Source organism: Cucurbita pepo, chromosome 12 (genome assembly GCF_057944985.1).
Source record: "Cucurbita pepo subsp. pepo isolate OVF chromosome 12, ASM5794498v1, whole genome shotgun sequence".
Taxonomy (NCBI): domain Eukaryota; kingdom Viridiplantae; phylum Streptophyta; class Magnoliopsida; order Cucurbitales; family Cucurbitaceae; genus Cucurbita; species Cucurbita pepo.
The window spans coordinates 12,863,959-12,874,920 of record NC_141809.1 but is presented as its reverse complement, the minus strand read 5'-3'; the positions used below and the strand labels follow the sequence as shown (position 1 = coordinate 12,874,920).

The 10,962-nt window shown below is 38.9% G+C and overlaps 3 protein-coding genes across 4 annotated transcripts; 2 read left to right on the top strand and 1 right to left on the bottom strand.

Moving 5' to 3' along the window:
• Window positions 1–330: 330 nt before the first annotated feature.
• LOC111807621 (Hus1-like protein) lies at window positions 331–4,458 on the top strand. Of its 2 annotated transcripts, XM_087129164.1 has the most exons (5): window positions 331–503; window positions 620–1,438; window positions 1,520–1,682; window positions 1,784–3,268; window positions 3,427–4,458. In XM_087129164.1, the coding sequence occupies exons 2-3, from the start codon at window positions 671–673 to the stop codon at window positions 1,628–1,630; spliced, it is 879 nt and encodes a 292-aa protein (XP_086985290.1). In that variant the 5' UTR covers window positions 331–503; window positions 620–670; the 3' UTR covers window positions 1,631–1,682; window positions 1,784–3,268; window positions 3,427–4,458. The 2 variants fall into 2 exon arrangements, with proteins under 2 accessions (XP_086985290.1, XP_086985289.1); XM_087129163.1 differs by having other exon boundaries at window positions 332–503; window positions 620–1,682.
• LOC111807622 (Pentatricopeptide repeat (PPR) superfamily protein) lies at window positions 1,629–5,092 on the bottom strand. The gene is given in 5 exon segments (XM_087129165.1): window positions 1,629–2,376; window positions 2,865–3,890; window positions 3,893–4,306; window positions 4,465–4,558; window positions 4,925–5,092. Coding segments are annotated over 5 exon segments (2,217 nt in total). The 5' UTR covers window positions 5,078–5,092; the 3' UTR covers window positions 1,629–1,846.
• LOC111807689 (PX domain-containing protein EREX-like) lies at window positions 4,739–10,842 on the top strand. Its single transcript, XM_023693513.2, has 10 exons — window positions 4,739–5,132; window positions 5,704–6,181; window positions 7,250–7,360; window positions 7,581–7,679; window positions 7,831–7,917; window positions 8,108–8,216; window positions 8,391–8,671; window positions 8,805–9,047; window positions 10,136–10,357; window positions 10,446–10,842. The coding sequence occupies exons 2-10, from the start codon at window positions 5,918–5,920 to the stop codon at window positions 10,677–10,679; spliced, it is 1,650 nt and encodes a 549-aa protein (XP_023549281.2). The 5' UTR covers window positions 4,739–5,132; window positions 5,704–5,917; the 3' UTR covers window positions 10,680–10,842.
• The last annotated feature ends 120 nt before the right edge of the window (window positions 10,843–10,962 follow it).

Here is a 10,962-nt window from a genome sequence, read left to right as displayed (position 1 = left end):
ATAATTTATTGCATGAAAATTTAACTTAAAAATACTAAATTTAAAATTTATTAAAAAAAACACAATGACTAAATTTAGACATTTGAAGCTGAAATACACATTTATTTTTAAAAAAATTATATTTTCATACAAAAAATATACTTTCAAGATGTCTTTTTTTTTTAAATTTTTTTTTAATTTATCGAATTTTCGTATTTTCCTTAAAGTTAAAAAATGTATGAAACTTGGACTTTTAAATACTTTCTAATTTAAAAATGAGAAAAATTGAGGGAAAAAAAAAAAAAAAGAAAAAAAAAAAAAAGAAAGAAAAGGTCTTTCTATAATGGGCGGGATTGTTAAGAAAGAGGGGAAAGAGACGAAGCGGGAAGCAAAGTGAAAACCCGCTGAATTTCGGTCACTTCGGCGCGAATTTTGCAGAGCTCCTAGTCCTTCTCCTCAAGCTCGCGTCTCGATTCCTTCACCAGAGAAGTTACTTACTGACCGCCATAGCCTCTGCTCTCAAGGTACGTTCTGTTCTATACTTCCTGTTTGCTTTCCAAGAAAACGATCCACTGAAAGAAAGCACCATGCCAAGAAAAGGTTTTGATCCTGAGTTTCTATATTATTACTATTGTTTCAGTCATTTACTTTTGAAATTTGCGGAAAGAAAGACCTACTAGTGGATTGAGAAATGAAGTTTAAGGCATATCTGACGGATAATGGAGTAAATCTCCTGGAGAAGAGATTTCTACCTGCCCTAGACAAGATGGGCAAAATATGCCATCTCTATTTGACTAGAGAATATGTTATCTTCCTGCATAATCTCCTTAATGGTGATGGAATTCAATCAATTGCTCAGTTTCGTAAAGAAGCTCTGTTTGATGATTATCGAATCTCCAGCCAGAATGATGACCGTATTGCGTTTACCATAGACATTTCGCTTCTCCACCGTGCAGTTCGTAGTAGTGTTAGCATTTGTTCCGAGTTTGGTAATGGTCCAACAGCGAATCGACTCCAAATTAAGTTGGTGAAGAAGTTGCCTCTGAATTGCACCCAGTCAATGCCTTTCCTTACATTTGAGACTAAAGGTTACAAATCTGCTGTCATTCAGGATGTACCGATCTCGAAGCCTATGTCAAGAGGTCAAGTTCTTGAACTTCAAACTGCTCTAGATATGGCACAGGATTTGCCTCAGACGCTTGTGCAGGTTCCTGATCTTAACCAGTTGCAGAACTTTGTGGATCGAATGAAGAATGTTGGGGATTTGCTGAATGTCTCCATAAGCAAGTATGGAGATTTACATGTGCAGATTTCCACAACGTTGATCACCCTTGGTGCGGAGTATCGAAAATTATTCGTTATAGGGGAACAAGCAAATGCTCCAGCTGAAGATCAGAATCTAAGTGCTCAGACTAGATCAACCAGAGCAATATTGAGGGGGGATGCTCAATCTGTACAGGTGAGTGTGAAGCACTTTGCCAAGAGTCTTCAGTATCACTTGGCTAAGCCAGATTGCACTTTCTATGGCATTGCTCCTCAGGGCGCCTGCTTGACTGTGATATTTCAGTTCTTCATTCCCGGCTCTCGGCAGACTGATAAATCAATCAGTCTACATTGCCGGCTTCCTGTTCTTGACCCTGGAACGAGTTGAATTCTGATTACCTTCTCTCATTTGACGTTATGAATCTATGTTAATGCCAAATGTAAGACATCTTGAATTTTTTTCTGTAGTCAGTTGGAAATGTTTGAGTTCTTTTCTTGAATACAAATACTTTGGTCAATTACTTGTGAATTTCGATCTCAGTAAACAGCTAGAAATAGACTAGAGAGGGAGGGCGGAGGTTGTCGATTCAAGAATTCAACGCCATCACCAGTAATCTTTACACGAACATAAACCATGTTTGAAATGGTGGAATCTGGTTCTGTCCCTAACAATTACTTCCCTATCATACACCTTTGAGATCAACTTTGCTACACTGTGACAGTCCAGGCACATTCTAAGGTTCTTCACAATTCTAATTGTGACCCCAGGCGGTGAATTAATGAGTCCAAAAGCAATGGCCAGCTTCTCACTGTGACGAAAGACTGAATTCTCTTTATCCTCTTCTGCTATATCAAGGAACACTTCTGAGGTATCAGGTGAATACCCTGCAAATTTCAGGTCTTGGGTCATTTTTTCTAGCTTAACATCAATTTCTTTGGTTTGAGGGTGTGACCGGTCCCCAGCTATGAATTCGTGAACTGTGCCGTTCATCTCTATCAAACTGCAACCAGGTATTTTCTTGATTCCTTTGTCCATCATCATCTGTCTCAGGTCTCGCAGGTCATTCCATCTCTTGCAAGCTGCATATATATTACACAGGAGAACATAGACTGCACCGTGTTAGACGAACACGACTCTCCACAATGGTATGATATTGTCCACTTTGAGCATAAGCTCTCGTGGCTTTGCTTTGGGCTTCCCCAAAAGGCCTCATACCAATGGAGTTAGCATTCCTCACTTATAAACACCTGATCATTCCCTAAATTAGCCAATGTAGGACTTCCATCATCCAACACCTCCCCTCAAACAAAGTGCGCCTCCCCTTAATCGAGGCTCGACTCCTTTGGAGTCTTAGTCCTTTTCTTTTGGAGTTCTTTGTTCGATATTTGAGGATTTACCAATCTATTGGCACGACTTAATTTAGGGCATGACTCTGATACCATGTTAGACGAACACGACTCTCCACAATGGTATGATATTGTCCACTTTGAGCATAAGCTCTCATGACTTTGCTTTGGGCTTCCCCAAAAGGCCTCATACCAATGAAGTCAGTATTCCTCACTTATAAACCCACGATCATTCCCTAAATTAGCCGACGTGTGACTTCCATCATCCAACACACCGTTCTCAGACTCCAACTTGAGAATCTGCTTTGCAACCATTTCGGCCATATCGGCTTCTCTATGAACTCTACAACCAGCTAGAAGAGCCCCCCAGACAATTGAATTGGGTTCTATTGGCATGTTCTTGATAACTTCATGGGCTTCTTTTAGACGACCAGCTCGAGCAAGAAGATCAACCAGACAACCGTAGTGTGCTATATTGGGTTCAATACCATGTTGGGTTGTCATGCTAAGAAAAAACTCTCGTCCTTTATCAACCATGCCGGTGTGAGTACAGGCAGAAAGAACACCAATGTAAGTAACATCATCTGGCAAAATTGAAGCTTCTAGCATTTTAGAAAACACATCAAGAGCTTTCTCACCGTGGCCATTAACTGCAAGGCCAACTATCACGGCTGTCCAGGTAAACTTGTCTCTCTGGTGCATCTTTCTGAATACTCTTTCTGCTTTGTCAACATTTCCACACTTGAAGTACATGTCTATTAAAGCATTTCTAACAAATGCATCATTATTGATCTTGTTCCGATCGATATAAGTCTTTATCCATTCTCCTAATTCCAGGGCCCCTAGCTGTGCACAAGCAGTAAGAATACTGACCATAGTGAACTCATCAGACTTTACACTGGTTGCTTGCATATGGCGGAATAGCTCGAATGCTTCTTTGAATCGGTTCGTGCGGAGGTATCCATCAATCATGGCAGTCCATGAAACACAGTCTTTCTCAGGCATTTGGTCGAAGTAGTTCCGAGCAACATCAGTCTCTCCCAAGTTGGTAAACCCAGATACAATGGTTGTCCAAGATATGATATCTTTGTTGTTCATATTTCTGAAAATCCCAAGGGCAGAATCCATTTCCCCACAAGCAGCATACATATCAATCAGTGCATTTTCAAGAACCAAATTGCTCTCAACCTTGGAGTTGTTCACACAACTATGAACCTGCTTCCCTGTTTTGAAATCCTTCAATTTGGAGCAAGCTGAAAGGATTAAAACAAGGGTCACCGTGGTGGGCAGCACTTGTTTTCCTCCATACCAAGAAAAAGTCTTCTTGATTCCTCAAACTTCACAACTTTATTGTAAGCAGCAATCATCATATTCCAAGCAATCACATCAGCCTTAGAACCAGCATCCAAGACCCCACGAGCCGTGTCCAGTAGGCCACACAAAAGATACATTTGTACCAAAGCAGTGTGAACAAAGACATTAGACAGCAGCCCATGCTTCAGAACATGGCCATGAAGCTCTCTTCCGCATTCCAATGCAATGTCTCTTGTAAATCCCTTGAACAGAAAAGGGAAGGTGTAATTATCAGGCTTAACACCTCTCCTCAACATTTCCAGGTACAAAGAAACTCTAAGCTTAGGAGAATCCAACCGGGAGTAGCCTCTGATCATGGTGTTCCAGATGAACAAATTCGGTTCAGGCGGTTAGACGAACACGACTTTCCACAATCGTATGATATTGTCCACTTTGAGCATAAGCTCTCATGGTTTTGCTTTGGGCTTCCCCAAAAGACCTCACAACAATAGAGAATATTTTTTGTTTATAAACCCATGATGATTCCTTAAATTAGTCGATGTGGGACTTTCATCATCCAACACAGGTATTTTATTCGAGCATATTTCAAGTCACTACATTCATGGGTACAACAAAAGGCCATAACTTTGTTTTGAAGTGTTAGACGAACACGACTCTCCACAATGGTATGATATTGTCCACTCTCCTTAATCGAGACTCGACTCCTTTGGAGTCTTAGTCATTTTTGACTGCCTTCGAGGAGGGGCTTGGCTCCTTTTCTTTAGGAGTTATTTGTTCGATATTTGAGGATTTGAGGATTTACTAATCTGTTGGCACAACTAAGTTTAGGGCATGGCTCTGATACCATGTTAGACGAACACGACTCTCCACAATGGTATGATATTGTCCACTTTGAGCATAAGCTCTCATGACTTTGCTTTGGACTTCCCCAAAAGGCCTCATACTAATGAAGATAGTATTCATCACTTATAAACCCATGATTATTTCCTAAATTAGCGACGTGGGACTTCCATCATCCAACATGAAGAACTGGGTCAGTAGTGACACCTGTTTTGATTGCTCGACATTAAATTTGCTGAAGCTGGTCCATGGATTCACAGATCTCGAGAAGAGAGATTAGAGGGTGGGTGGTTGAAGAGAGGGGCTTTGATGCTGCGCAGGCTATGGTGGCCATCTGCTTCAATTTTGTGAACATGTCGATGATGCAGCCGAGTCCTGAAAGGCACCGGGTATGGCATGTGCCACGTTTCTTACTAATTTATTTCTTTTAATAAATTTTAAAATTAGCTGATTGTATTTTTTTTTTTTTTAATTTAGAAGGTTAAATTAGAAACTTGAATTTTATTTTTCATTTTCTAAACTTTATTTCATTTATTGATCATTATACTAGGTAAATTAGAAAATTTTCAAAAATTTTTAAACGAAGTTTTTGGGAGTATAATTATCAAAATTTAAAATTAATATTAATATCATCGATCACTAATAATTTAGTCCATAAATTTTAATTTAGTTTTATTGAGCAATTTAGTCGCAATAATTTAAAAATAAAACAATTTAATTATTATTAGGTTAAAAATAATTTTGATTCCAGAATTTTGAAGTAATAATATAAATTAATGATTTAGTAATTTTGGTTTAAAAGTTGTAACTCATCCTCAAAATCTGATAAAATTCTCTTAAATAATTTAATTTGTATAATAAAATTATTATGGATTAATTATGAGAGTTTTATTAAATTTAAAAATTATTTATGAAATTTCATCAACATTTTTTTTTTTTTTTTTTTTTTTTTTTTTTTAGAAGCAGAAACAATTTCCCTCATTTTCTTCATCATCATTGGGGAGAAAGTTGTAAAAGAACCACCCAGAGGCAGCGGTCAAAGCCTATTCCCGACTCCGAGTACGGAAACGATTCCGGAGGCAACGTCGGGGGGTTGCATGAAAATTTGGCGCCAATTCGATTCTCAGGCGACCTTCGGCTGCGGAGCCACTCTGTAACAACAAATTCATAGGAAATGAATCTTTACGCTCACGACCTGTCTGTGTTGGATTATAATTTTGGCTTCTCCGAACCGTACGGCGAGCCCTTCTCTCGCCATACCGTTCCCTCCGCTATTTCTTCAACTGCCTTCCTCAATGAAGACGACGACGTTTACCGTCCTAGCTGGCCTGCAAGGAATAATCGCGAAATGCCCGGCGGCAGTCCCCCCAATCGCCGGCATGACGGATCGTCGCCTCTTCCACTGGGAATGGACTGGAGTCCCCCTCCTCAGAAATGGGTATTGGATTTTCCTTTTTTTTTTTTTTAATTCTTTGGGTGTTGCCTTTATTATTCATAGCTTCGGTTTTTGAATTATGAGTATGGTCGTCCTGAATTACATATTTGTATCTTCGTTAAAATTCCGCCGTTGGGGTTTTTATTAGTTCGGTGGTAGTTTCAATATGATTGGAGCTGATTATTTTCTTCCCATAGGCCGTGTATAAACATTGTGGATTAGGTGATAATGTCTCTATTTAGTTGTTCATGAATTTCATACTGGGGCTCTTGCAAAAGCTAAATATCTTTGACATCCAACCGCATTGCTGTTTGCTATCTAAAATGATGTTATTAGGATGTTGATCGACGCTGCTCTGCTTTCGTGCGCCATGTGATCTTAGTTAGGGGGCTTGGGGTTTGTGCTGGGAACTTCCTAAATATGATATATTGTCCACCGACCGTGGCTTGTTATAATCAGGGCTTTGAGTTTGATTTGATATGCCCCATTCAGGGTGTTTTGGGTCAATTCTTTGTTATCTATATACATTTTTTAAGACGTAAGAAGTAGTTGTACTTGTAAACATGGAAGATTAGCTGTTTTTCTTCTCTCTCTCTCTGAGATTCCACATCGGTTGGAGATGGGAACGAAACATTCTTTACAAAGGTGTGGAAACCTCTCCCTAGCAGACGCGTTTTAAAAACCTTGAGGGAAAGTCTGAAAGGGAATGCCCAAAGAGGACAATATCTGCTAGCAGTGGGCTTGGGCTGTTACACTCTCTCTCAAACGTAGTTCTGCCCGCCCAGGATGGAAGAATTTGTTTCAAGTTTAGGATTTAAATGGTAGCTTTCCTTGTGTTTGTTCCCCGATACTATGAACTAGTTTTGGTTGGAAATAATCCTTAAGTTTCTAATGATAGTAGCGCAGATTGTGTTGGGCCCTGCTAGCACTCTATCAAATTACTTTTGCGTTTATTGTCTTTTTATATTTACTAATTGGAAAGGATTATTCTGGGCTCTTAGCTCCTTCATGCTCAGGAGTGTTTTCTTATTATATCATTGAAACGTTTAATGTTTCTTTATAAAAAAAAAGGATGGACAGGGTACGGTGTGGCCTCACGATCCGCCCACTGGATGGAGTTACTGTGTCACAATTCCTTCATGGACTACAATTCCGAAATCAAATGGTTCAGAACCTGTGGTGGTAATTTCCATGTTTCTGTTGTTTGTCTTTGAATGCAGAAATAATAATCATTGTTATACGCGGTTTTTTTTATTTTTTATTTTTTTATTTTTATTTTTATAGATAGATATATATGTAAATTGCTTGAAGAAGTTGGGCGTTCTTGCTCCGAACATGGCTGTGTTGCTCAATATTTAAAGAAGCTTTATGATTTCTATCTTATGCTTTACAAAATTTACAGTTTTACACGGTTCAAGTTGGATTGCAATCTCCAGAAGGTAACTCTTCTACAAGAGAAATATCAAGAAGATTTAACGAGTTTCTAGAGCTATTTTACGAGGTAACATTTATTATATTCTGTTTCTTAAAATTGTTACCGTTCCTCGTCGTGTACTACTTATATTAATTTTAGGCGTAACTGTAATTTATAAAAACAGATTCATCTTTAACCATGTTTTTAATCTATATGTGCTCTTCATTATGTTTTGTAGCTCAAAAAAGTATTACCTAAGAAACAATTGCCTCCAGCTCCCCCAAAAAAGGTTTTGAGAATAAAAAACAGCGCGTTTTATGATGAGGTAAGTAATAAATGAATCTTAAGGTTCAATTATTATTATTATTTTTTATTTTATTCCTGAAGGCGAAAACTGTTTAATCAAGTATGAACGATGTACAACGTATGACTGACAATTGTGCGTGATAAAGATGACGACTTATCAAATCAAGGAACCGAGAATATTCTAAAATGCCTATATTATTTCATTGCAGCGGAAGTCTTCCTTGGAGGAATGGATGGAAAAGATGCTGTCAGACATCGACGTATCAAGAAGTGTTCCAGTGGCAAATTTTCTTGAACTCGAAGCTGCCGTGAGATCATGTAGGTGTCATATGGATGCACGTTTGCTGACATATGGAAAAGGAAGTTTAGAAATAAAAACTTGAATAACCACAAATGATTATGTGAACATGTTAGACATGTTCGGTCAATTATGATCGTCTATTAACGTTGTTTGTTAACCAGCAGCTGACTCGTTGCATTTTAATTTTTCAGTTTTCAGTGATGTTAATCACCAGATATCGGAGAAGGTTTCTTCAAATATTACGCTAACAAGCTCAACTATTTCTATTGCTGCTGCTTCTTCTGTTGCCTCCAGTCCACATGATGATGCGTGTTATGTGGAACCTGAACTTGTAGCTCCAAGACATGGAGATAACGAGGGCGTAGAATTGAAAATTGATAAACCTGCGCTGGAAAAAGCTCGAACGGACATGGAAAATCTTGTAGTAAGATCGAACCAAGAAGTGTCTGAGAAACAATTCCTTACAACAAAGGTGGGTGATTTGATTGTGGGCCATTTATTTGCTTTAGTTTTTCCTCTTTTTTGGTCATAAATCTCTTATTTACTTCTTTTGATCTCATCGTCGGGTTTCAAACGGCTAAGTAAATGCCTTGATCTTTTTCCAGGATGAACAAGTGCCCACAGAATCATCAATGATGTCAATTTTAGAGGAGAACAAAGTTTTGATGCAAGAGTTGGATGCTTCAAGAGAACAGCTCCAGTACTTGCAAAAACAATATGAAGAGTTTGTGATAAAATCAAAATCCGACGTCGAGTTGTTTGTCAAAGAAATTAAATCTCTTCGAGGTGCTCAGATAGACTTGAAGCAGGAGTGCAGCCAATTGATGGAAGAGAAATCAGGATTAGAGGTAAGTTTCTCCTTTTCACCATGTAGGTTCCTAATTTTATACTGTTAGCTGGTTAAAATTTAACTCCGACGTTCTGTGTAACCTGTCTGCTAATTCATGACGAATTTCGTGGTTCTTGCGGCGTAAGGCCTTTTAAGTGGGAAATTATTTGAGCTTGGTTGCAAATTTAATGTAGAATAGGAGGAATCCTTTCCCGAAAAAGGTTCTAGTGATTTGCATTGCAATAGAAGACGAAATGTGAGATCCCACATCGGTTGAAGAGGGGAACAAAACATTCCTTATAAGGGTGTGGAAACCTCTCCCTAGTAGATGTGTTTGAAAACTGTGAGGTTGACGACAATACGTAACGGGCCAAAGCGGACAATATCTGCTAGTGGTGGGTTTGGACTGTTACAAATGGTATCAGAGCCAGACACCGAGTGGTGTGCCACCAAAGACGCTGTACCCCAAGGGGGATGGATTGTGAGATCCCATATCGGTCAGAGAGGGGAATGAAGCATTCCTTATAAGGGTGTGGAAACCTCTCCCTAATAGACGCGTTTTAAAACTGTGAGGCTGACGGCGATACATAACGAGCCAAAACGGACAATATCTGCTTGTAGTGGGCTTGGGCTGTTATAAATGGTATCAGAGCCAGACACCGGGCGGTGTGCCAGCGAGGACGCTGGATCCCAAGGAGGGTGGATTGTGAGATCCCCACGTTAGATGGAGAGGGGAACGAAACACTCCTTATAAGGGTGTGGAAACCTCTTCCTAGTAGACTCGTTTTAAAATCGTGAGGCTGATGACAATACATAACGGGTCAAAATCGACAATATCTGCTAGTGGTGGGCTTGGACTGTTACACTAGGCGATGCTTCCTCTATAGATTTTGAGGAGTAAAAGAAGCACCGAAACGATAGAGGACCAATGCATAAGCATAGATAAAGGAATTATTGGTAGCTGTTGGGTGTCCAATGTCAATGATTAAGATGCAAACTGTTTCGGTGATCTCATAAGCTTATTTTGGTTTAGTTTCCCCCTCCCTTTGTATGTAATGTGTATTTGCCCTCTCTGATAACATGTAGTATTTGCTCTGTTTTCTTTAGAGGCTACTTCAAACTGAAAAACATAGAATGGAGCAAGCTGATATTGCTAATCAAAAGCTTCTTCACGATTACGAATTTCTTCAATGCCGCCTTCAAGACTCCAGTGTCGACTTTTTCGTCGAGGAGGAAGATAAACTAATTCTCGAATCTGCATCGACAGCTGATGATGCTATAGAACTGTTGGCAACATCTGATAATCTCATTAGCCTTCTTTTAGCAGAGGTACTTACTTTTGTTTCCATTTAAATGTATTTGCATCATGAACACCTTGATGATCCTGAATGGCACATATTTTGGTACGTACAACCAGGCAAAGCTGCTCGCACGTGATGCCGAAGCCGATGACATGGCTGGATCAGCTACTCCAAATGGAACTGATGAAGGGGCAGGTGACAAAGTATTAAGGAACGTACTAGCGAACATGTTCGTCGAAAACGCCCGATTAAGGATGCAGGTGAACTCTGTCATCCGTTGTGCTCTAAGTGCAAAAGGGATCACTGAGAAGGATGAAGATGAATCTGTCCAGGAAGAACTGTTGTTCTAAACACGTCTTTAGAGGAAGAGATTCCCAAAAAATGGGAGAATGTTCTTGATAGATATTGGAGAGTGAATTGATATTCATTATAACTTATAAAAATATATCAACAGAACATTAGTAATGTAATGTAAACTTAATATTTATTATAAGAAACATATATTTATTTTCATAGGGTAAGATGTTTATCCATTAATTTAAATACATTTGTATGATTTTTTTTTATATAAATTTGTAGTTTTTTCATCAAATTTTAAAATCTTGCTTTTACCTCGAGCTAAGAAGATAATGT

Bases quoted from the DNA above. Each gene is read 5' to 3' on its own strand.
- LOC111807621 (XM_087129163.1), top strand. From the start codon at position 671: ATGAAGTTTAAGGCATATCTGACGGATAATGGAGTAAATCTCCTGGAG.
- LOC111807689 (XM_023693513.2), top strand. From the start codon at position 5,918: ATGAATCTTTACGCTCACGACCTGTCTGTGTTGGATTATAATTTTGGC. The intron at 8,672-8,804 runs GTGGGTGATTTG...ATCTTTTTCCAG, and splicing joins AACAATTCCTTACAACAAAG to GATGAACAAGTGCCCACAGA. The intron at 9,048-10,135 runs GTAAGTTTCTCC...TGTTTTCTTTAG, and splicing joins AAGAGAAATCAGGATTAGAG to AGGCTACTTCAAACTGAAAA.